Source organism: Pyrus communis, chromosome 8, assembly GCF_963583255.1.
Source record: "Pyrus communis chromosome 8, drPyrComm1.1, whole genome shotgun sequence".
In the NCBI taxonomy this organism is placed as follows: domain Eukaryota; kingdom Viridiplantae; phylum Streptophyta; class Magnoliopsida; order Rosales; family Rosaceae; genus Pyrus; species Pyrus communis.
The window spans coordinates 16,513,816-16,540,052 of NC_084810.1; the positions used below are offsets into that span (position 1 = coordinate 16,513,816).

A 26,237-nucleotide genomic window follows, 5' to 3' on the forward strand; every position below is an offset into this window, starting at 1 on the left:
TTTAGTTTTAAAAAAATGAAAGATACTTTATTGAGTTTTCAAAATTTGCCTTTCAGTTTTTTCACTTTTTAGTTTTCAGTTTTCATTTTATTAAAAATTAATAGTTACCAACTTACAGACAAGATTTCAATTCTCAAAAAGTAAGAGTGAAAACCAAAAACTGAAAACGAAATGATTACCAAATAGCTTCTTAGCAGTATAGCTCACAATGCATGCTGCAACTCTTTTGGAGCAATATTACTATTCTAAATTACACTAAGGCCTTCTATAATAGGCTAGAAAAAAAGTGTTATACCAATATTTTGAGCATGGAGGAATCACCCTACAATGGGTCGGAAAAATTTGAATGTGATACCAATATATTAAACTACGATAGTGATAGCTATAACATAAATGAGTTGGTTCTCACTACTTTATGTATTATATTTTTAATGAGGGGGTATTTTAGGCCATCTCCAACTGAGGGCTGGCCAGATGGCTCGTTTTAGCCCTCTGGTCCTCCAAGAAATTAATATTTTAATGAACAGTACATGACTATATTTGCCTTTGTTTCCAACCGAGGGCCAAAGGGTCATAGGGCTTGTTTTAGCCCTGTCACAAAAAACCGTCTCCAACCGATGACCAAATGACCATAGGGTCATACATAATTTATTATTTAAAAACTACAACTTAAATTCAAATCCAACGGCTAAATGGCGTCAGCTAGCCGTTGGATTTGAATTTTTCTTTTGCTATGAATAGGGTGGATATTCGGCTATAATTCACACAACTTTGAATTCAATCTATTTCAATTCAATCTTTTTCAATTTAAGTTTGCAATGAATTCCAACTTTGGATCTTGAATTCCAGCTGAGGGTCCTCATCCAATTCCAAATTGGAAGCAAAATAAGCAGAAATGAGACGAGAAGATGAAGAGTCTGATTAAGAAGTTCAAGTAAGGCGCAACAAACAAAACAGAGCAGCAGCTATGGCTAGGGCCATGGTGTGTCAGCCAACTGAGGAACAACCTCAATAGGGTGGCTCTATTGCTGGTCGCTCATACAAACCACGAAACAGAGCGATGTCATATGCTAATCTGATGAACAACTACTTCAACCCCAACTTGGTGTACATAGAAGAGGATTTTAGACATCGCTTCTGAATGAGGCGTCATGTCTTCGAGCGTTTACTTCGTGATGTCCAGCAGGTCAATCTATACTTTCGACAGAAGCGGGACAGAGTAGGCCGTCCTGGTTTCTCACCTCATCAGAAAGTTACTGTTGCACTCCGAATGATGGCCTATGGCTCCTTAGCTGATTCGATGGATGAAACCCATGGTATGTCTAAGTCTACATGCCTTGATACTTTTGAACAATTCTGTGACACAATTGTTCAGGTTTACAAAGACGAGTACCTCCGCGAGCCAAATCAAGAAGATCTGAATTAGCTCATTCACAAAGCTGAAGACCGTGGGTTTCCGGGCATGATAAGGTCATTAGACTGCATGCATTAGGATTGGAAGAACTGTCCAATCGGATGGCAAGGAGGCTTTAGCGTCGAGAAAGCCAACTGTGGTGTTAGAGGCGGTTGCCTCATATGACCCATGAATCTAGCATGCTTTCTTTGGAGTTCCTAGATCCCAAAATGACATTACACTTCTTGGGCGATCACATTTCTTCTATAACTTGACGGAAGGTAAAGCACCTCAACTTGACTACTACATCAACAACCGTCAATACAATATGGGGTATTACTTGGCAGATGACATCTACCCAAAGTGGGCGACACTTGTCCAAGCAATTTCAAACCCTAGGAATGATGCAGAAAAGTTGTTTACCTTACACCAAGAGGCATACTGGAAAGATATTGAGTGCATACTGGAAAGATATTGAGAGCGCTTTCGGTATTCTACAAGCACGGTGGAAGATCATTAGTGAATCGGCAAGAGGGTGGAGTCGAGAAAATTTGGACTCCATCATGATGTCTTGCATCATATTACACAATATAATAGTGGAGGATAAGCAAGATGGGTATATTGATAGAGAGTCCAATGACGACCAAGAAGATCCAAATAGGTCAAGAAGGGCTCGTGTAAAAATATATGATGGGCCTAATTTGCCTTTCAATCCAAGAACTGGTAGTATCTCTATAAATAAGTACATGAGGCGCTATAGAATGATACGTTCTCGTGCCACAAACAAGTACCTACAATAGGATCTTGTTGCACATCTTTGAACCAAAAGAAGCATGAAGTAAGCGTTAAAGTTTTATGTTGTTAAATGTTGTTTAAGTTTCATGTTGTTAAATGTTTTTTTTTTATGTTGTATAATTTGTATGTTGGTTAATGTTATTTAATGTTGTTTGATATTGTTTAATGTTGTTTCATGTTACTTAATTTAATTTAATGTTGTATAATGGCTTAGGAAGTTATAGGAAAAAAAATATAATTTAAAAAAAAAATATGAAACAAATTTTGTAAAATAGAAGTTATAGGAAAAAAAATATATAATTTAAAAAAAATATGAAACAAATTTTGTAAAATAAAAGCTATGGAAAAAAAAAATAGAATTTAAAAAAATATATGAAAAATAGAAATTATAGGAAAAATTTTATAAATAAAAAATGATAATAAAACTGTAAAAAAAAAATAAAAAAAATTTCAAATGCAACGGCTAGCTGAAGTTAGCTAGCCGTTGCATTTGAATTTTTTTCTAAAGCATTCATGTCGGTTATAACTGACAGGAATACATTTATATGAAATAATATAAACGTAGCCTAGGGTTGGCTAGCTGGCTAGTTGCATGCAACTAGCCCTCTTCGATTCCACAACCCTCTGGCCTAGCCCTCGATTGGGGACGGTTTTCGGGCTATTTTCGGCCCTCTGGACCCTTCGATTGGAGATGACCTTAGCTCACTACTATAAACTATGGTGCATGCTCATCATACACCTAATAATTTGTCATGTTTCCTTTTACTTAACCTCGATTAATTTTTTGTTGAGTTGAAAGGGCTAATTCTAATCAAATGGTGCTACATTTTGTCATTCACTTTGTGATTTTTTACTGTTGGTGGAAAAAAAAGGGTCGAAAATATAAGAAAGTTAAAGACATTGCTTTGGTGGATGGTTGGCTAGTTAGAGCATGCTCAGAAGATGGCATGTATACTTGGTTGGTGTCGGTGGGCAAGGAGACAATGATCAATGATCTCTCGGCCATGTCATAAAGACTCGCATCATTTTGCATATAACATGATTACTGACAACGAGCGGGCCGAGTGCGAGGATGGGGATTAGGAGGGCCGACCGGCAGTATGATGGGGTCGCTCTACCATACAATTATAGGTTGGATTGGACTCTCTTTTATTATGTTGCTGCTTATTTCACCTTCCTTTTTAAGTTTTCTCACTCCGCGGTGCCATGGTTTATTATGCTTGTACTAAAAAAATCTGACCAAATAAATAAATGAACATATTTAAAGATAATCAATATTAAGCTCGTATTAAAGATCTTATTAGAGTAAACTCACACTACCTTGGTAGCTTTCACCTCCTGTTCAGAGTTAAATTCTGGGATTTGATGGCGGACTTAAAAAGCTTTAGGTTGGCATAACAAATAAAGAGTGTCAAGAAACAACACATACCCCTCACTTTTGGAAGGTTCGGGACTTGTGTAACAATAGTGCTATAAGAATCAAACTTAAGCAGTCTGATTTCTAATGTAGGTATCACACTCATCTAAAACCACTATAGAACGCCCAAGGAGAGAGGATAGAGTTTGAACTTAGGACACAATGGAATGAAAAGAAAAACTCTATCTACCAATGCAATCCACCACTTTCTTATCTTCCACACACTTAAAAAGTTCTGTTTTTGTAAGAAACTCCTTTTTAACTGCCATCAATACATCTCGATAACATATCCAATGCAAGAAATGAATGACTCGAAAATACTAAAATGTCCCCTTACTACAATGTAAAATATGTTAAACTATGGTCCAATTTAGATGTCTAAGAATTACTAAAATGTTGTTACTCTTATTGGGTCCTACCACTAATAATCCGAGCTGAAATAGCAAATTTTCAGACGAATTCATATCGTATTAACGGTTTGTGTACACCATAACACTCTTACCATTTATAAAAGAAAGTTAACACATTTGTATGGTGGTAACTAATCGTGTACAATGTAAGAGTTGGGTTACATCAATTTTAAGTGTTTGCGTGTGTTTATGAACGGGTTGGGTTTTGTGAGTAACTTAGTTGGGTTTTTGATGGGCAAGTAAAGGGTTGGGGTTGGGTATAGGGAGTAATTAGTTAGCAAAACCTTGAGGGGGAGTAAGTTGTGTTTTGTCAACTCACTCCCATCCAGTACTCTGCCATTTGGTGTTCAGAATTTAAGCTTGATTGGACATGCTTTTAAAATGATTGAAAACATTTTTCATGAAATTTATTTTGAGTTCTGAAAGCATGGTAAGTGCTTTTTGGAAGAAGTATCAGATATGTACTTCTTGTATGAAACAATTCAAATGTTTTTTTAGGATCCATTTAGATTTTTACTAAGGATTGGTTTAAAAAATATTTTCACCATAAGCGCTTTCAGTTATTTTAAAAGTACTTTCAAACAAATCCTTTAATTAGATAAATGACTTAACTATATTTAAGATATGTTGAATAATAAACAAAAACAATTATGTCCAATTTGAAGGTTCTTCACTTATAAGTGAGACGTTTTAAGTTTAACTTAGTAATTACAACTACCAGTTACAAAATACTCCATTAGTGTTTAAATTGTAAAAATAGTACCAACCATTTCATCAATTTCTTTCTTCCCTAGAAAATAAATGCAAGCAACCAATTAAACAAAAGGGTAAGGGAAAGGTTAGAATTGCGTGCAAAGCATGTTAATTCCAGCAGGAAATTTGGACTTTTGGCCATCCATTTTTGGATTAATTCCAGGGGATACGTTGTGTTTTATATAATATATACATACACATATTGTGATGCTTACACATGCTTCACCCGTTGATCACTCTCTTATAATTTATATTTTAATTACTGTGGATCGATGTGGCTCTTTAATATTTCTTCCTTCTGTTTGCCATATACTCCAACACCATCATCATCAACATCCATAGATTCAGATTTCAGACTCAACATGTTACACGCTTGTTCTCAGTGGCGTGTGTCAACCTATGTATGTATGTATGTGTGTGTGTGTGTGTGTGTATTATACACATAGATATACTAACTACTTAGATTAGATCTGCTTAATTTCTATGCTAAAGCTTACAAGAAAGGGGTTTGGTCCAACGAGAAAAACAAGTCACATGCACAACTAAACTACTCTATTTATGTGACAGCTCTACAATGTGTAAAAAAGTAAATAAGTTTAAATAGGGCTTGTTTGGATTGTTTATGTAGAAAATTTTCTACTCGTAAGTGATTTTATTAGTGTTTTAACTAGAAACATATTGAATCACCTGTTAATTGTTTCTCTCAACAAAAAAACTTGTAAATTCTTTTGCCAAACATTATCAGAAAAACGTTTTTAACTTTTCGAAGGCAGTGTAGAGCAGAATTTTTTATGCTTCGTTCTCCAATGATGAGGTGAGAGACATAGAAAGAGTGAGAAACATGTGGAATATTACTAAATGGGTGTTGACCCCATCGTTGCAGAAGAAATGGGCCTAAGGTATTTCCAAAGGCAGATACGTCAATACCAGAATCGATGCTTCAGTCCATGATTGAGGCAATGGTCAATACAAGACAATACTCAAACCAAAAACCAATTAGCCCAAGAGAAGCCAGCGCATGGCATCAGTGTGGTAGTGGGACTGTGAGGACCAACTCTTGAGATAATTTCTAACCAATTTGAGTGCGCTATGGTCACTGGCATGGATACGTGGACGATTTCAGCCTGTTCATGTATTTGAGACTTATAATGCATAAACAATCGCCTGCGTAGAAGATTAATGACATCACGTTTCGTATGTGGACGATTGATTGTAACATTATTCAAATAGTAGTTCTACACGTGGAGGCATTCCATTTGCTAATATTGTAGGTGTTAGCTGGCCATGTTCAATTGGAGGAGGAGTACCCACTCCACTTGGCACTTGCTCTTAGCAGGCAGGTTTGCATCTACAGGCATTGCATTGTCCTATTTTGCCAACTAATCTTGTCAGCAATCCCACATTGTGTGTTTCTCACATTATTGTTCACATATTTGTGGTTCCTACAAAACTTCTTAACCCAAAGCTTTGTTGTACATTAATACATATATGTATGTGTGTGTGTGTGTGTGTGTGTGTGTGTGTGTGTGTGTGTGTGTGTATACTTTCTTCTACTTGGTTTATTTATTTATTTTTATTTTTTTACATTTTGGTCATTGGATATATACCTTTGGTTCTCTTTTTCTTTTTCTTTTTTTGTTTAACCAAAGGTTGATCCCCATAAATCTAGACTTGCTTGATGAAAGCTTTTCTTAGTTTAGATCAAATTTAGCAAATAATACACATTGCTTTAGTTATAACTTATAATGCGAGGTAAGTCATTGATTGGTGCCAAACTAAACATGAAACTCACATTACACCAATCAAACAGTTATTAGTCATTTATGCATGTGTGAGCGACGCATATTAATGTAATTTGAAGTTTTTCCGCATCAGTATATTATATTTTAAAATGGAGAGATTATCTCATGTAACCAGTTCATTATGTGTCCATTTTTTAAATCATTAATAATAAGTGATTTTTTAAACACGTGACAATTGTTTATTAGACTATAACGCTACAAAGACTAAAAACAAGTTCCATGAATTTCACCTTAAAATGGTAGTGCTTGAGAGAGTAAAATGATGCATACGAGTTGAAAGCATGTTTTGAAGTGTCGGCAATTTTGTGGTTAACTCCAACATATCACATACCTTTATGACCAAAAAATTAAATAATTGATTTTCTTACGATAGCATATTTTTATAAGGTTGCACATGTTCTAGTAGAAACTTGCATCAGTGTACATATATTAGTTGTCTTTTCAACTTCCCTACATTATAGATTCGGGAAATATAGAAAAATAATTTAAAGCAGGATGATCTAAATTTAAAGTACTTTAATCAAATACTAATAGAAAACATAAAATAATTGATTAATTAGTCTCACCATGTCTTGAACCGACAGAAAGATAATTAGTCCAAATCCAAATTGGTGTTATTTATATTAATTGGGAACTGTTATTGGCACTCCAAAAATCTCATTCTACACTATTCACAAATGTATTTTTCTTTCCTAATATAAAAAAATTTAAAGTGTAGAATAAGATTTTTGGAATACTAATAATAATTCCCTATTAATTTAGTGCAGTGGAAAACAATAACCGGAGGATATGCATCTCTTTGATTGCCCCCTACCCAAGAAAAAATCAATTAATCTTTTTGCCCTTTCTTATATGATATCCTCATCAATAATTAAATGTAATGCTTAAACCATTACACACAGTTGTTTTTAATAGAATTTGGCTTAGCGGTGGATTGTTTCGGTGGTTGGCTTTTTCACTTTAACCTGCTGCATTTTAGATAAAACTCTTTTTTTCTGCTTTTAGTGTAAAATATTGCTTGTAAGAAAAATAAAATAGCATTTGGCTTAATGGTAGTTATTTTTACCTTGTTTAAGAAAGTCTAAAGTTCAAATCACACATGTAACTGAAATATCTTTCACGTTGAGTTTGATACTTAGTTATGTTTGACTCCATTATGATTCCGCATCTCTGTTGTGTGTGTGCTCTATCTCATTGTAAAAGTCTTATTGTTCGTCAGAAAAAAAAAAATCGATAATTCTATTTGACCATACAAAAACTAGCACACTTCTAGACATATTCTTTATTAAAAATGAACCCTACTATTGTATGTAGGACCTATTAAAAAGTGTCAACATTATTAATTTTTTTTTACTGGTGGTGTTATCCACACAACATTTGTTAATTTTTGTACTTTAATTATGTTTAATTCATTCGATCCGATGATTAAAAATTAAGAAAAATGTGTGAGAGATAAAAATGAATAGAACCACCGAATAAAAATTATATATTTAGGCTTGTTGCTCAGCAACTCCATATCTGTTGTTAATTATAAGCATGGTGACTCTCTCAGTTGATCAAAAGTCTGATGAAAGATGGTTGTTCATCCAATTAATCAGCCCATTGTATTTCTGCCATATTAATATTATCTCTTTCTGACAGACCTATCGGAGCTTGCTTTGCTTTCAAAGTTACAAAAAACTAATTTACCTAATTAGATAATTATTGATTACTTTTCAAGTTAATTAAAAAAAATTGCTCCTCTCATAAACAACTTTAATCTCCCTTTAATATTAACTTTATCTAAACAATTATTATTGTTACATCACCTGCATTGGAGCGAGGTTATTATACTGCCTGCAGGTCTCCGAGACACTCATTGATGCAAGCAAAGAAAAAGTTTAAGACAGGTAATGACCCTTGAAGAACAAGTAATCCCTAAACCGTGGTTAGCTACTTTATAATTTTAACCTATTATCTCCAAAATTAAACTTATCTTTTGATCAGTTAATTACTTAAACACAACAAGGCAGTAGAGGTGAACACTGAGAAGATGATGAGTATCATCATTGGGTACAAATATATGATTGAGACAAGGCACGAAAAGTGTTTTAAATGTTCTAGAATGTCCTTCCCCACTTGTCACAAATGTTGAAATTGAATTTGCACATCGTCCTAAACTCATTAACTTGTAACAGAACAAACTGTCATGACTCATAAGCAAGCTAAAGAGGTGAGGTATGTCAGTCAAAGGCTCTTTGACGATCAAATTAGTAAGCAATATTAAGACTCAAGTGGGCAAAAGAATAAATATGCAGAGATTGTGTTACTAGAGATAAACCCTACAAAAGCGTATTTATATTAGTCGAGAAGATGACATTTTAGAATAGTAGAATCCTTATTAAACCAGGAAAATCCCAAATGATATCTAGGAAGTAGTAGATATTGCATCCTCTTAAGAGTGTGATTACTTGCGGCACTGCCAATCCTTAGAGTGTAAGGACTCCAAGTTTATGGGAACTTGGTGATTCCTTGCTGGATTAGGTTCCTGAATCTTGCGGAACAATCATGGTCTATCTCAACAAAGTCGACTGGCTTCGCCCGTTAATTCCGGAACATGATGTTACTGATCCATTTATTCAACTTTGCAATTAAGGCTATTGGGTTCATGATCAGACTTCTAAAGTACGTGTATTCTAGTCCACCTTATTCTGGCACTGGAAAAATCATTGGTCTCACAATTTCTCCTAACTAGGCATTTGAAATCACTTATTTCCCATGAGCATGGGACAATTACCCAAAGACCATGTCTTTCAGAGTAAGCCGGACTACATACCATTTTCTCCCTTCAGACGTGTGGCATCCTAGCTTCATTTCTTGCGAACCTTTGGACATCGAAACGTTCTGTATTCGAGCGCCCTACCTTGTGAACCGTGCCTTCAATTTCACAATGATGAGAATTTTTGCAATTGCGCGTGTGCAGAAAATGAAGTTTTATCCGTCACTTTCTCTAGGAAAATCCAATCGTCGGATTCGTTGTTGACGATCCATATTCAATGACTAGTTGACTCCGAAATATTCCTTTTAAACATCCTTAGGTCTCTTATTTGGCCTTTACAAAAACCGCCAAACTCTTTCGAAAAGGTCTTGAACTTTCCTTCTGCAAATCAAGTCTGAAATTTCAGCCATGTCCACATCTCTTTGCTCAATTTCTTTGAATACTTTCACTCGAACCAATGGCTTCACCTTCAAACAAACTTCCTGCTCCTGCTGCTAACTACAATTCTCAGTTTGAGCCTCCAATGGTAAAGGTATGAAGTGAGGAAGAAGTGAAAGTTTTTGTTAGACTCCGTTAACATCTTCTGCATAGCTAAATTGACAAATAAGAAGGTCACAATGACATCCAAAATCTTATGCCAAAACCTTCCAATCCCAAACATCCATGCATTAGAATCCACCCCTAGTACTTGGACCTGGGTTTGAAGTTTCCGTTCTCCCCCTTCTTGAAGCAAGTGTTGAACTGCTTTGATGTTACTCTTCTACAACTTAACTCTCATGTCGCGCATCCTCACCTGCTTCAAGCTTCTAAACGACTAGTATGAGGCGGAAATGGGTATCCAGGAGTTTACCATCGACAAGAGCTCTGATCCTTATTACTTTTTTCAATCAAGATCCAGTGTCATATGCCCTGCCTATATAATCGAGTTGCCGCGCCACGACAAAGACTAGTACAAAGTGTCCTGATTGTAACTGAAAATTAAGAAAATGATATGTCCTGACTTAGAATTCGAAATATTGCATCCACCGGCCTCAGCTCCAACATCAACATCATGATTATTGACCAGTGCCACCCTTAGTTAATTGATACAGCTTGCAAAATTATTCCCTTCGAACACCAGAATTGAAAATAGCTCATAGCTCTAAAGTGAACAAGGGAACATAGGCGGGATGCCATAATTGATTTATGCACCAATCATCCCATCGAAATTCCGTCTTAGAGTAAAGTGGATGCTAAATATGGGAAATATCTAGTGAAAGTCCTAAAAACCTGAAGGTTGGAGAAGAAGAAATTGAAACGTTCTAAAAGCGTCGCAAAGAAATTTGTCAGCACAAATCTTCTAAAAAGAAAACGAACAAATCGAAGAGCCCAAATGATTATCCAACTGATAAATTACTGGTAATCCAAGATGCCATTCCTTTTGAGTTGGGTCTAATCGCCTCCAAGAAGCGACAAAACCTGATTACTAAGGACAAAGTAGTGCCAGAATTACGCAAGGACAAGAGTTTAACTGATGCCCCTCACGTCTAAATACTTTCACTTGTTGCCGCAGAGCCACAACAGCAAGAAGACCAACAGTAACAATAATAACTATGACCTGTTAACTAAACAAAAGCCGTTAACTAATTGGGTCGTTATTGGTTTACCTGTGTTGGGGCCCAAAAATGTCACACACCAATCCAACCAAGTCTCAAGGCCCAAATGTCATGCAAAGCCTTTATTTAAACCCAAACACATGCCAAAGTGCATGATTGATAAGGAATATATTTACAAACATGCTACGCCACAATAATTAAGCCGGATATCTAAATAAATCACGCCATATTCATGCCTATTCATCATGCCAAGCTTCCTTATGCTAGTCACTATTCATGCTAAGCCCAAGTCACATATTTGAAGCTTGTCAAGTGAATTGTGGTGTGGATGGTTACGGAAGGTTATTGGGCCTAAGCGGAATCGGGGTTATAAAAGGCTTTGGGTTGCTTGGGGGCCCAAGGATCCAAGTCCATACCCTTTGCATTTCGCGCAGGCAAACATTAAGAGAGAACTAGCCTAGTTTACCTCTTTCCTTAGAAAGCCAACCCTTTTCGTTAGAACTGAACTAGATTTTTGCTTAAATGCATGCTAACCTAGCAAGTCAGGCATTTAATGCTAACTTTCCCTTCCCAACTTGCAGAGATAACCAACACGCGAAAGCCGTGAAACACGCTACCACAAGTAGCGTCTACGAAAGGCCAGCTTGGGAAAGCCGTACCTCATGAAAAAGCAGAATGCAGGTGTGACATCCCACATCGCCCAGGGGAGTGATCCTTATATTTATATTCCCATCTCTACCTAGCATGAGGCCTTTTGGGAGCTCGCTGGCTTCGGGTTCCATGGGAATTCCAAAGTTAAGTGGGTAGCGCACAAGTGCATTCCCAGGATGGGTGACCCATTGGGAAGTTCTCGTGTGAGTTCCCAAAAACAAAATCATGAGGGCGTGGTCGGGGCCCAAAGCGGACAATATGGTGTCAGGCCCGGGAAGTGGTCCCGCCCAGGCCAGGATGTGACAACAGGTCTCAACAGTACATCTACCTTACACCAAAAGGGAAATAATATGAAGGCTAGGGAGAAAGGAAAGGGAATATCAAGCCACAAATGGAGATTACTTTGAAGCCTAGATGAGAACCCTTCATTTACAAAATGAGGGAGATAAGCCATTAGAGGGAGGGGTAATACAGAGAGATAGAAAGGAATGCAAGAAGAGAAAGCCATGTAACAATGCAAACTCTTTCTCTCTCATGTTAAACTAGTAATCTTCTAGCTTTCACACCACACCTCACTTGAGCAAGTCTTTATCTTGATCAATCATGCAATCTTTGAGTCATTGATATCATCAAGGTATTTCCTAAGACAAGCCAACTCTTTCGAGATATTCTGGGACTTGGTACGAATCCGAACCAAGGGAGACAAGAGGACGTTCTCAAAGACCAAGTCCGTCTCGACCTAAAAGTCCCCCCAACAACCTGTTAAGAGCATGTTAAGACAACAGATTTGAAACGGTACGACCCATTAAGATAACGAATATGATATGAAAACGATACAAATACAAAAATCATGACCTGTTTGCCGGGCATAGTTGTAAGGGTGATTGGTCAACGAATTTCATCAATTTTCTTGGGAACAAAACTTCGCTGTTAAAATTTCAGCAGAAGGTTCTGCTTACACCCAATCCCGAGTGAACATGTGTCCACTCTGAGATTGAGTGTAAGCAGGAATTCTTTGTGAAATGTTCAGCAGGGAAGGTAATTCCTCTTCTTGGATGCCGCTTTTAGTGCTTTATGTCACTGCCCGCAATTTCCATATGCCACTGGGGTCCTTACAACGACAAATCTCTGACTCCAAGTCAGACAGGAAACGTGCATGCCCCAAACTTCACAAATTTTGTTGCATTGCACTGCATGCTGGCTATTAATTAATAACTATTAGTAATACCAGAGCTTTGTAAATAATCAACGGTATGGAATGCAACGATGACAGTATGTTCGTATTATGTAAGTTTTATTCTTGTAAAATGTTCACACAAAATTCAGTAGGCCTAAAGAAATTTGATGATCATTAGCCATTTCTTGAGATGCTCGTATAGTAAACGCGTACACCAATATTTTTGGCCGTTAAATTATATTGTTCATTGAATACTTAATCGACACCCAATCATTCGTTCTAGTGAAATGCCATATATTAGAGCATAGTAGAAATCTTTCCAAATTCTTCCGAATAAAGACTTTGCTATATTTATCTCAGTCACCGATACAAAAGCAGATGATCGACTCCAGTTGCTGATGCATGTAACGCCCACCGAGACAAAAGAAAATGTTTACTCTATGCAATAATTGAGATGGGATCGATTTGGTACGATCTAAAATCACTACTCATATATGATGATTATCAAATGATAAGTAAATTATGATTACAAGTTCAACTAATTTGTTTTTTTCTCCACCCAAGAGCTTATTCCCCACAATCCAAGGAAAACTATAAGAGGCAAACCCAAGAAAGAACAAAACTTCACAATTACAAGCAATCTATTTGAAAGAAGATAGTACTATCTCCTTGTCCTTGAAAAAGAAAGTGACATCTACCTCTCTTCCTTCACAATTCACTCTGTATAATGTAATTAAATTACTAACACCATTTGTTCTTTCTCTGAAAAATTCCATGTTTACTTGAACGATGACATGAAATTCGTTGAGGAAGACGCAGGAAGAACCTTTCTGTTTTCCACCAGCACGATGAATTTTAATGAACTGCACTTACTTAAATCTGTGTTGAAGAGGAGAAAGATGCTGGCATGGCATGAGAAACAATAACCGGTCTGTGTCTATTAAATCTATATAGAATTTAACTATGAGCTGGGGATGATGGTTCCAACGTAGCCAAATCCGCAGATCAGGAACGTAATGGTTTGGAGGAAGAGGTATATGAAGTAGTTGTTCTTCCCGTGCACAAAGTCATAGCATCCACAGATGAACAGAAACACCCCGAATCCCAGCTCCAATAGGTGAAGCCTGTTAAAATTGAATATTAGGTGAGAATGGTAATAAAAATAAAGTGTAGGTGAACAATCTTGGGATGCCTTTTTGTCACCAACAGATAATATTAATTTTATTGTTAATAAACTCATATCATATACTAGCAATAGATTTATATGATGCTTTAGGTTTGATTAACCAATGCAGAGATTCTGATTTACAATAACAAAAAGGGTACAACCGAAAAAATTATTCTTACTTGGGGCAGAGGGATTAGGTTTGTTGGAAAATAATTAAAACTTAAGGAGCATGTGATTGGTTTTGTGCCAATTATTGGAGTTCTGCAGAGTAGACAGGGTTCTCTATTTGCCAGTTAAAAATGTGGTGTCAATGCAAATAGTTACAAATTTCTATGCACATTGCACAGGTCAAAATAAAATAAGAATTAACGGCAAGTCAAATAGGAAGAACAGATGGTGTTAGCGAAATTTTACCTGTTTCCGAATTTGAATCGTGGCTTTTTGAAGAGTTTGCTGGCAGGTTTAGTCTTGTTAGCATCTGCTGTTTTGTTCTTGGCAGCCTCTGCTGCTTTGTTTTTGACAATATCTCCAAGCTTTTCAGTGACAACCCACTCGTTAGATCTTGCAGTCTCTAGTAGGCCAATCAATGTAGCCTTGGTCCGGTGCAAAGACATCACATTCTCAAAAAGAATCCAGTAAAACAGAAGGTGAATTGACCTGTAATGTTCAAGAAGAATATTAAGTACTTTAATCCTATAGAAGAACACGTAACGAAAGACAATTGATCAAGAAATGAAGGGTAGAGTCTACAAGACCTTGGAGTTCCAACGGAGTTCAGAATGGTGATGATGGAAGGAATATATACTGCCCCCCAGATTGGAACATAAACTTCAGGAACCAAAATGGTCAGAGGAAGTACAACACAGTAAAAGAAGAAGGTCACCATGTGAGCAATGATCTTCCGGACAAAGAAGAAACTGTATATGGTGTAAAATTTCTTCCACAGTGTAACTTTCTGCAGCAGTACATACAACAAACACAATTAGAAGCCATGAATAAGAAGGAAGAAGAAGAAACTGCACTAGAAGAACATGTGAATAGTGCAACTAAACTGAACTCACCTTAGTTCTGATAATTTCCATCGCCATTTTCCTAAACAGATTAGCAGGACCACAAGACCATCGGTGCTGCTGGAAACGGAAGGCGTTGAAAGTACTAGGAAGTTCACTTTTCACCTGAAACAAAGACAATAATCAGAAATTGTGTTCGTGTCATGTAATTGGATAGTCATGAAATTTAAGTGCTAATCATGAACCAAATAATTTGTACAATGTAGTATATACATTCGGTTAACAGATACCTGTAGGTCACCGAGATACAAGAATTTCCAGCCTCTGAGACTAGCACGGACAGCAAGATCCATATCCTCCACTGTCGTTCGGTCTTTCCACCCGCCTGCCTCATTGATAGCAGCAATTCTCCATACACCAGCAGTCCCTGCAATGTGTTCGTATGTCAACTTCAAGACTACAAATCTAAAAATAAATAAATGCAGTAGAAAGTTACTTGAACAAGAAGAAATTAGCAATTACTGTGGCTTATTAGTAACTTGACAATGAAATTGCAACCTTCATAGATTCTCAGTTGACTATTTATGCAAGACAGTTCACTTCTGTGATTCCAAATATTTTTATTCCAAAACCTATTAAATCGTAAATTAATGATGATCATGATAATTATTATCTAATTATGAGGAAGATGATGGCAGCATAACATTTCTCCCTCAACCGACCCGGATCAATTTTCTACTTTTCTCACATACCAACCATCTGTGTTTTTAACTAACAAGCAACAATAAAGAAAGAGATATATTACTGAAAATAAAATAAAAAAAATAGAAGAAATGGTTTTTGATAAAATAAAAATATATAGGAAGTATACCATTGAAGCCAAAGAAAGCATGTGTTGCTGACCCAACTTCTTGCTCAACCGTGAAATGGTAATCCAACGACATCTCCTGCATTCTTGTCAACAAGCACTCGTCCGAATTCACTGCAGGACCAAACCACATACCCAAATTTAGCACGAGCACAACGATATTTTAAGTTACTCTAAATTACGAAGAAATAGATACAAACATATTATGCTGTTCGATTAGCCTAACTCGCATATTAGAGTAAGTAGGTGTAACATAACTGACAAAAAGAAGAGTGTACATGTAAAATAACTAAAATAATGTCAACGAAATTAATGAAAAAAAATAATAACATGTGAACCTCTTTAATAATAGGAAAAGGAGGGTGTTGGTCTCGTTATCACTTGACACAATTCAGGGTCGGCCATGCTAGCTTGAGCACGACAAACCAAGTGTCGGTAAAGCAGGGAATTAATAAATTTTCAGTGTCGAAATCACGGCGCAGTCTACTAAGCGTGATCATACAGAAGATTTTTTTAAAAAAATTCAAATATTTATATTACAACACTTGATGTATCGTATTGGGTTTTCGTAGCATCAAAAAATTTCTGTAGACCACTGTAACATGGGCACAACAAACAATACAACACCAAGTGGACAGTGCCCCAGCAGATAAGGGTCGCCCTTGGGAAAGTAAATGACGAAATCGACCCATTTACGTTCCGGAAATTGATCCGGTTCCGGCATCTCGCTGAATAGTTTGAGCCGTACAAGCCGGGTTCACCTACGCCAACTTATAATGTCACAAGAGAACCTTACTTGTTGTTTTGCAGTAAAAAGACAAACCTACCCCGCATTTCCAGCAAATGATCGTGCCGGTTCACATCATGAAGGTGACGCTGACTCTGTGACTTAGGGAAGGATAAGGACTCATATGTCCTATGTTAAGGACACTCTCACGTCATTTGAAACAATCAAGGTTAAATCGTTATCTCATGAAACGACATGTTACAATGATTGTGCTACCAGACTCTGAATCACAACCGGAACGCTAATACCTAAATCACGGCTGAACTCTACAGTGTGCAATTCACTGACCCGATTAACAATCTGATATAATAACATATATTTGGCTTTAAATTAGGGCAATTCTGATTAATGGCCCTAAAACTGGCAAATTAAAAAAGAGTCACACTAATCATCTGAATCAGTGCTTTCTTAATACTTCCTCATGTGGGTTCCAATCGATACCCTTGATGTAGGCAAGCAGACAAACAGGTGTCGAAATCAGAGATGACCAATAAGGGCTGCTAAGTGGGCCGGACCCCGTGATTGATGGTTTTCTCTCTCTCTCAGCATATTAAAAGACCACCGACACTCTCCGGAAAAAAAATAATTAGCGCAATTAAAGCGTAAGCAAAAACAAATAATATCATATAATTAACAATTTAAAAATAGTAATAATAATAATGTAATTTAATAATAAAAAATCAGGTATGGGAATTAAAATTCAGAAGCTAATTACCGAATCTCCATCGAGCTTGAACAAGGGCAATGTCAGGGTTGTGGACCAAGAAGGGGATGGCTCGGCGGAGGTAGTCGGGCTCGGGGCGGAAGTCGGCGTCGAAGATGGCAACGTACTCGCAGTGTTTGACGTAGCTGCGTTTGAGTCCTTCCTTAAGGGCACCTGCCTTGTAGCCTCCCCTGGTTTCTCTGATTTGGTACCTTATGTTTATGCCCTTGCCTGCCCACCTCTGGCATTCCAGCTCCACCATTTGCTGCAACAATTTCAGATTAATTTTTATTAATCTATTTGCCATTTTTGTTGAAAACCCACTTGGACATTGCGCATTGGAACAACCCCATGTCAGAAATTGGGTCTGAAATCAGACAAATTGAGATCCTTGGAGCTCTGCTAATGGACTAAAAGGAAAGGGACCCATTGAAAGGATGAGATTCTTTATACCTTGATTGTAGGGTCGGTTGAATCATCAAGGACTTGGATCACGAGACGGTCGGACGGCCATGAAAGTCCACATGCAGCTCCGATGGAGACCTTGTAGACCTGACCCCAAACACAAAACACAATCGTGAGATTGAGCAGACACAAAAAGCACCATACTTTAAGGCTTTTTGTTTGATTTTCTCACAAACCCAGAAAATAAAAATGGCAAAAACAATCATATCTTTATATGTATATGTGTGTGTGTTTATATACCTCTCTTTCATTGAACATAGGGATTTGGATGAGAACAACAGGGAAATTGGAGCTTCCTACTTCAAGGTCATCCTGAATGGGCTCGTATTTGTAGCGTTCTTCTGGTTTCTTCCAGAAGAGCTTGACCAGAACGATGACCACTCCCATATAAACCCTCTCAAAGAAGAGCATGAGAGACATGGCCAATGAGACATAGACCCCAACTGTCAGCAGAGGAACTATCAATGGCGCTTTGATTAGCTCCCAAATCAGCCCAAGTTGCCCTGCAATGTCATTTGTCGTCCCTTGAAACGTTTCTGGTATCAGAACTTGGGTTGTGGTCTCAGCCATTGTACCCACCCCTCTCTCTCTCCTCTCTCTCTCTCTCTCTCTCTCTCTCTCTCTCTAGAAAAGAAAGAGATTGAGATGCCAATGAACAAACCGGTTGTTCTTCAGATCTCTCTCCTCTGCTTTCTCTCTCTTGCTTTTGGTAGATGAAATGTGGGCAAAGTGAATGTGGCTCAAGGTTTTATACGGAGGAAAATGAATCAATTCAATGGGCTGGAAAATCCTTTAATTCAAGGAAAACCAAGAAAGGGAAATTAATATGCACAACAATACAGATTGGCTCTCTCTCTCTCTCTCTCTCTCTCTCTCTCTCTCCCCCTCTCTCTTCACTCAGAAGTGGAAAGCACAGAACGAAATCTGAGCTTTCCTTCTCTCTCTCTGACCTAACTTTCTCTCTCTAAGATCTGTGCCAAACCAATGCCAGTTCTGCCTCTGGCAAAATGAATCAGAAGGCAGGACAGTGGTGCGGGAGTAAGAGAGTGTATGAAGGGGACTGTGAGGCAGAGAGAGAAAAAAGAGGGTATTTTATAGTCAGTTTTGGTCCTATTTGGGATTTTTATATTAATTTGTTTTTATTAATTTTTTCCTACTTTTGCCAGTCTATCTGTATTCTAATTCACTGTCTTTTTTTAGGTAGGTATCATCCCTGTGCAATCAAGAGAATCCTCTCTCTTTAACTGTGAACCTATTCATTATTTTGCCCATCTTTTTACTTGCTTGTTGCAATTTACAAGGTATATTTTCTTTTCTTTTTTGGTAAATTGTTATAGTTTCTTTTTCTTTTTTGTCATGAAATGGGTATTAACTTATTTGACAAAAACAAAAAAGGATATCAAAAACAAAAAAAAAAAAAGCAAAAAACAAAAAAAGATATAAATAATTACTTCCAGATCAAGTCATTAATGATGCTGCAATAGTCACTTAATATTACGGTTTAGCTTACTTTTTTTTTTACTTGTAAGTAAAAGTCTAAGTTTCACTCATATAACATATCCCTCACTATTTAGGGTAAATACATGATCATAATATATATATAAACCTATGTCACACCAAGGCAGAATGAATCCCAATTTATTGCTAATTACATTTAGCATTCTTTAGGTTTTTGGGCGACCAAGAACAGAAACAGAAGCCTTTCAATTCACTCCCCATTCTTTCTTAAATAAAGCTCGCCCTCGAGCCCTGGGGCCATGAGGCTTTAGCAATTTTTGTCTTTTGTCTACCAAATTATTTGAACCTTCATTAGATTAATGCCATGGTGGGCATGGAACTCGTAATTAGGGAAGCCATATTTATACCCAATTGACTAAAACACTCATCAATTTAGTGGAGAAACAGACATTTTAATACACAAAATGTATAAATAATATAATTACAAAACATTATGGTGCAATGTGAAAATTAAAATCTCATGACCCATTTTAAAAATTACTTCAAACGTTAAAGATGTAAAATGTAGTTAGCCTCCCAATTTAATATCGAACTCACTGGAAATATAGATAATCATTGCATTTGTGGAAGCTCCTCCAGTCTATAGGGAAATGAATTTTGTACGTCATTTTATTTGTTCAACCTTTTGATTAAACAAATCAAACAAGAATCAAAGACCAAGAATGAAGAGGAGTGCGCAGAAATTACTCTTCCAATCTAAATATAGATCAAGTATCGCTAGACCAACCAGTCTATAGGGAAATGAATTTTGCAAATCATTTTACTTCTCATACACCATCTCAATCTTAGTCGTCGGATTGAATGAATGAAAAAAAAAAAAAAAAATCAAAGGACAAAAATTAACAAGTGATGTATGAAAAATAAAAATAAGTGTGTAGATAGATGCACCACCAAAAAAAAATGCAATGATAAAGTACAAAGGATCATTGATTCTATCACTTTTGTAATTACAGATTTTTTTTTTTTTTTGTTGATATAAAACCGTCTTATCCTTCCCTTTTTAAGCTGCACTGGCTTTGGCAATGGGCTCATGCCATAGCATATGAATAGGTGGACGCTGTGAATTTGTTCTATTAACTTTTTGAATTTTTCAAAGAAAATTATAAAATTTTCGAGGTAAAAATATAATTTCACTGTTTTGTTGATTTGTAAAGTTTAATCCCAGTTTAAATTATTGGAGATCTCGTTCATATACTGCAGCGATCATTTTCATTGAAAAAAATAGAAAGAGTCTTCGTGCAAAATAAGGTGGTTTTCTTTTTCTAAATGGAGAAAGATGATGAGAGATAAAGCTTATTTATATGATTAATTGTAACATTTTGAAGATTGAAACGGTTAACCTTTTTTCGTATATGTAAACTTCATTGTGAAAATCATATAATAACGATCTATTTTCAAATAACGAACACTATATCAAACATTATATTAATATGATCCAGCGATTCAATTTTTCCTTGAAAGAGTATAGTCGCTTATGAGCACTGAACAACCAATTTATGGAGGTGAGAGACTTGGGTTAAGTCACATAACGATTGTTTTTTTAGTACTAGTTATATTCTACAATAACGGGAGGGAGGAGGATTTGAAACTAAGAACGTGGTGGAATGAAGAACGCCTTAACCACTAGAGCAATCTACCAGTTGCGTACGAGTATAAAGTTGTTGAATAAATTGTTAACAAATTAACTATTGCCCTTTATATTTTGTAAGTAAGGCCTTTTTTTCTTTTTTCTTTTTCCTCCAATAGACCTTGCCCCTTTTTAGGGCTAGGTAATTTAGTAGTTGTGCTCACTTCTCTTCGAACATTTTTTTCCTTTGCTAGGCAAATAATTTTGAGGATATATAAGGCATGGGTGACCCCGTCGGTGAAGATTAAGTTTTGGTTAAGGTACAATCCTTGTGTTTGTTCCATAATTTGCCTTTACAAAGGAAAAGGGACAATCGAACATTTTTGTGAAGATTTCATTTGGGACTATTATATGAACCCTTGTGGTCCAAGCTTTTAAAAAATCAAAATCATATGCTGAAAAGCATATTCTGTGGTACAAGTCGGATTCGAGATTTATTTTTTGTCATTTTTTATTGTGCTAGTTAGTTGTAAATTGTAAAGTACTTTTCTTGACCAAGCTAACATGCTTGGAGATTCAAAACATGAGTTGGATTTTTTTTCTTTAGAAGTAGGGTTTTCAAGTTACAATCTAATCCCTCCATCCGATCATTCCAATTCAATAAAAGTTTGTCCATAAGGAGGGTTTATTTAGTGGTGCAAAGTAGCCTCGTTAGATTTGTAAGTAGAAGATTTTAAGTTTTACTTCCCTGAATGATGAGTTTAATATCATACTATGGCTTACTCATTATGACTAACACAAATCCTAGAATGAGAGGTCTGACGACCTTAATTTCTTATCCTAGAAAATACAACCGACAATTATACAATTATACAAACACAAATTAAGAACTCAAGCAAAGAAAAAATGCCTCGTAATCGAGAATAAAAGAGGAATACCACTACATATGAAAACTAAAGCTCTTATTTTTGAAGGTCCTACCTTTGTTCTTTTCTCTTTTTATACGGTTAAAATTCATAAACCCATGCATGAGCATGATATGTATCATATATATGTGCAAGAACTTGAAAGTCCTATATAATGAATTGACAGAATAATGCTGAGTGTGGATAAAGACACCAATTTTCAACCTTGAAAGACTAATTGTTGTGTACAAGATCAATTCAACCTATCAGCTACCATTATCAACGGAGTGAAAAGGGCTAGTTTTTGTATAACTTGTATCCAATCACTCCGCCCATAATTGCACTAGACAGGGTGTTTGGTCTTCTGGCTTAAGGATGATTTTGTTACCGCTTTCTCCTTTTGTTGTGTATCAAATTTAGGGAGTAAGAGAGAGAGAGAGAGAGAGAGAGAGAGAGAGAGAGAGAGAGAGAGAGAGAGAGAGAGCTCAAATTTTATGGTTTTGGTATCTACGTATATAGAGGTTTATATTTATGTTACTTCTTCTAGGGTTTAGGAATTCCTTAACAGATACAATAAGTAAAAGGGCTGAGAACATGTTCTCGCTATATATTTTCGATTTGGTGTCAATATATTATTGAAGTGGCTATCAATATGTTGTCGATAATTTCGCTTCATGAACAGTAAAGCGGCATCCCCTACATATACATATAGTTTGTGGAAAGACTCTTTATTCTTACAACTGGTCATAGATCGAGATTAATTGGTTGAGAAATGTTAAGGAGACTTTCTTAAAGTAGGACTCTGTTAACCCACAGTTTAACATTAATTTTCATGCCAACATTGTGTAAAAAACATGAAGTGACAGAACGTTCATAAAGAGTTCCACTCTTAAGAGAAATTTTTAGCATTTCTCTAATTTTGTTTTAATTGACAGCGATAACACTAATAATTAAGTTGTGAAAGTATCGTCTTCCCATTGTAACAGCTGCGCGCATGCTATTGGAACGTGAAACTTGCTAATGAAACTCAATTAAGGAATTTAATCATGTGGATTATTAATGACATGAATTTCAGAACTCGATCAGGTTAATGTTTACACTATTGATGTTTAAGCCAATACAACCCATGCAAGCATTCGTACCAGAACCTTGATTGAAGGGTCATGTCTGTCATTTTGGCAAAACTGTGGATTTTTTTTTCATTTAACTTGTTCTTTTTGTCAGAAAAAATCATGGATGGGAAAACCCTATTCCCAGTATTAATTATTTGCACCAACTAACTATTAGGAGTAGGAGTGTACAACTCATAGTAAATGCTAAAAATTGAAACTGACCAAACTATTTGTTAATTTATCATGCATGTTTTGTGGTGCAATCTTTATTAAACTCATAAGTTTGATTCCATTTTTAAAGTAACAAGAATTGATTTCTTAGAAATTATCGAAAATGTACGTAGGAAAGACATGTCGAGGATAACATAGAGGTCACACAAGCTAAAAGAAATACCATACAAATTCACAATTACAAACTCATCATGATTCATGAATACAATACAATTCTTCAACCACTAGGAAAGCCCACAACTAATCAACAAAAAAAATAACTTGTAGAACCATTGTAGAGAGATCACGAGGAAGAGACCGCACTACCTCTATTAAACTTGCAATTGTTAGCAAAGAGCACTGCTATGACTCATCTCCAACAAATGTTGAGTTCCCTCCTCACAGCCATCTGCCATGCACACAAAGATAAATAAAAATGGAAACCAAATTTAACTCTGAACAAAAGCCGCCGCTCAAGGATCTAAGTGCAATCCGTAAGCCATAGACACCACAAAGGTTCCCCTCAACAAAGGGAGAGAGCAACCACAACTACGACGTCTTTTCTCACTAGCAAAAGAGCGACCATAACAACAAAAAAAGCATGAAAGGGAAAAAAGGAAGGAGACCTAAGAGAGATTGCCACTGACCCCAAGGGCAACGATCAAGGGGATCAGTGGCTGAGGATTTTTTTTTTTTTTTCTGTATTTCTTACTAGATATTGGCTAGGTTTTTATTTTTTTTTAAATTTTTTTTAAGCATTATTCCTATTTGTAAATGATCAACTGTTTAAGAGAGTGAAAAAAAAAACTCACCTAGTAAAAAAAATAAAAAAAGAGAAAGAAAAATAGATGGATCATACTATTAATATATAAAAAGGAAAACTAATAACAATGACTTGAAAATTTTGAGTTTTAATGATAAGGACAAAATAAAGGGTAAAGTGAATTGTAACAGGATTGACTTTTTAGTGTAAAAATGTGGTTTTTCTTTAAAGTGAACAGTACCGTAGGTTTTTCGTTAAAATTCCCTATATAAAACCGATCTTCTCCAACCATTGTAATAATAATCAAACTCAAAGTGGCTGATATATATATATTTCAAATGTAAGAATATATGAATATTCTAGTGTGACACGGTCCATGTGATATATTCAGTTTAATGAATATTGTTTTTGGATGCAATCTCATTATTCAAAGTTTGAGAAATGGTGTTGAGTTTCTACCCAAGTGTTCTGGATTCGAAACTTTCCCTTCTCTAAATTAAAGTAAAAGTTTCGAACTCTTCGCTCTCCCTATAATAATAGTAAATTTCAAAATATAAATTAAAATAAAAGCATGAGAAATGATTTCCTATTTTAATATCGTGATGGATGATAGTTGATTATGGACTTTAACAGAAAACATGCATGTCATCTCTCTGCCTATAACAGTGCACATATCCATCTAATGTGTACATTGATGGGTGGTAGTTGTTTTTGGACGCAATCCCATTGGTTGAAGGCCTGATTGCACCAGAATTTATCATATTTGGCATTTCGTATTATGGATCTTGTTAGAGCATCTTAATCGAGAGATGCAAATTTAATATGTAAAACCCACAGTTACGTTTCACTTACATCTCATTTATATTTTCAAGAGATGTAAAAAAAGAAGTAACTTACTTTTATTTATTTTTTTCGGCTGAAATAGATATTTTACATCTCTTTGAAAATTAACTATTGGCGAACAAAAAATGTAAAATGCCAAGGCATTTACATCTCCCATTAGATAGGGAAGGTGAAGCTAATTATTTCATTGGGGTAATTGAAATTTGAGTGGTATGTTAAACCTTGATCTCTAGCTACTTTGGATGCTGGAAATTCTCCAAAACTATATGGGAAGGTGAAGCTAATCAAAAGAGGATAATGTGCCAAAAAGTTAGACAATGTGACCTACTCCCCCATTTTAAGAGTGGGTCTTTTGGGACCTCCCCATGTAATAATATGCCATTCTTGTCTGATTCAATTTGATTAATCTTCTACTAGCTCTTTAGTAGTGTTTTTGGTGAGAAAGAGAGAAAAACTATCAATTTCTTGACATAAAAGAAAAGAATACTTGCTTGTTTCCAGAGAAAAATAAGAAAAACAAATCCCATATGACCTCTTTGGTGACTTTAAAAAGTTAAAGAGGAAGAAACACAACACGTGGAGTGAAAAAGAAAGAGCACATTGAGAAAAAAGTTTTGTGAGAAAAACGCAGTTGGTTGGTTTGGAGGAACACTAGATATTATATAGTATATAGTAGCAGACTAGTAGTACTGCAGACCGACAAAAAAAAAAGAAAAAGAAAAAGGGATTTAGTAGTAGTACTGTACACAAAAGCCCTAGATTAAAAGTTGAGATGTCTGGGTTAATTAATTTATATAATATAAATATAGCTACTGGTGAAGCTTTTTTCATCATGTATTGCTAGTTCATAATGAGCTACTTTTCTATATTTTAATGTAAATAATCTCGTTTGTTTAAAAAAATAAAAAAAGAACGAAAGAGATTTTTTTTCAGGTTTCTTGACACTAAATATATATGCTTTCTTATCAAAATTTTCCATAGCTTTTTCTTTTTATTCTTCCTTACTATTTCAATAACTTGAGTGTCCCACCACTGTATTATTTTTTTTTCACTGCAAGTGTGTAAACATTTACATATTGCCAACATATTGATATATATATATATATATATATTAGACACACTCTCTTTCTAACGATATGTATATTTTGTTTGCAAATTTACAAGACAATGAGCATCTTACTAATTCGTGACTTAAAGTCTCTTAAAAATTGTGGAGCCTAAAATAATTTAAAATTATAGAGGACACATGAACTTTTGCTCAAGAAGACAAGATTGCTCTCGTTAAATGGGCAGACTCCTCAGATACTCCCGCGTGTAGCTCAGCACCCCTGAAGGTCCATGCAGCTGAATACGTTTGCTCACAACTCACTTGCCCTTGGTAAGGAAAAGTCAAAACATTAAAGATGAGAATTAATTACCCAAATTCTATCTTTAATACATTCCCAATTGAAGATTGACTCCATTCAAGTAAGTAATCCCTATTTAAATCAATTAGGGATATTTACTCAATTATCTCAAGATATTATTTCATATTTAATATCTTGAGAATATTATTTCCATACACCTT

The 26,237-nt window shown here is 35.8% G+C and overlaps 1 protein-coding gene across 1 annotated transcript; it reads right to left on the bottom strand.

Moving 5' to 3' along the window:
* Window positions 1–13,249: 13,249 nt before the first annotated feature.
* On the bottom strand, window positions 13,250–18,805 carry LOC137742391 (glucomannan 4-beta-mannosyltransferase 2-like). Its single transcript, XM_068482248.1, has 9 exons — window positions 17,993–18,805; window positions 17,741–17,839; window positions 17,300–17,552; window positions 15,801–15,911; window positions 15,220–15,356; window positions 14,981–15,094; window positions 14,675–14,874; window positions 14,334–14,576; window positions 13,250–13,875 (listed from the first exon to the last, which is right to left on the bottom strand). The coding sequence occupies exons 1-9, from the start codon at window positions 18,320–18,322 to the stop codon at window positions 13,713–13,715; spliced, it is 1,650 nt and encodes a 549-aa protein (XP_068338349.1). The 5' UTR covers window positions 18,323–18,805; the 3' UTR covers window positions 13,250–13,712.
* Window positions 18,806–26,237: the final 7,432 nt, after the last annotated feature.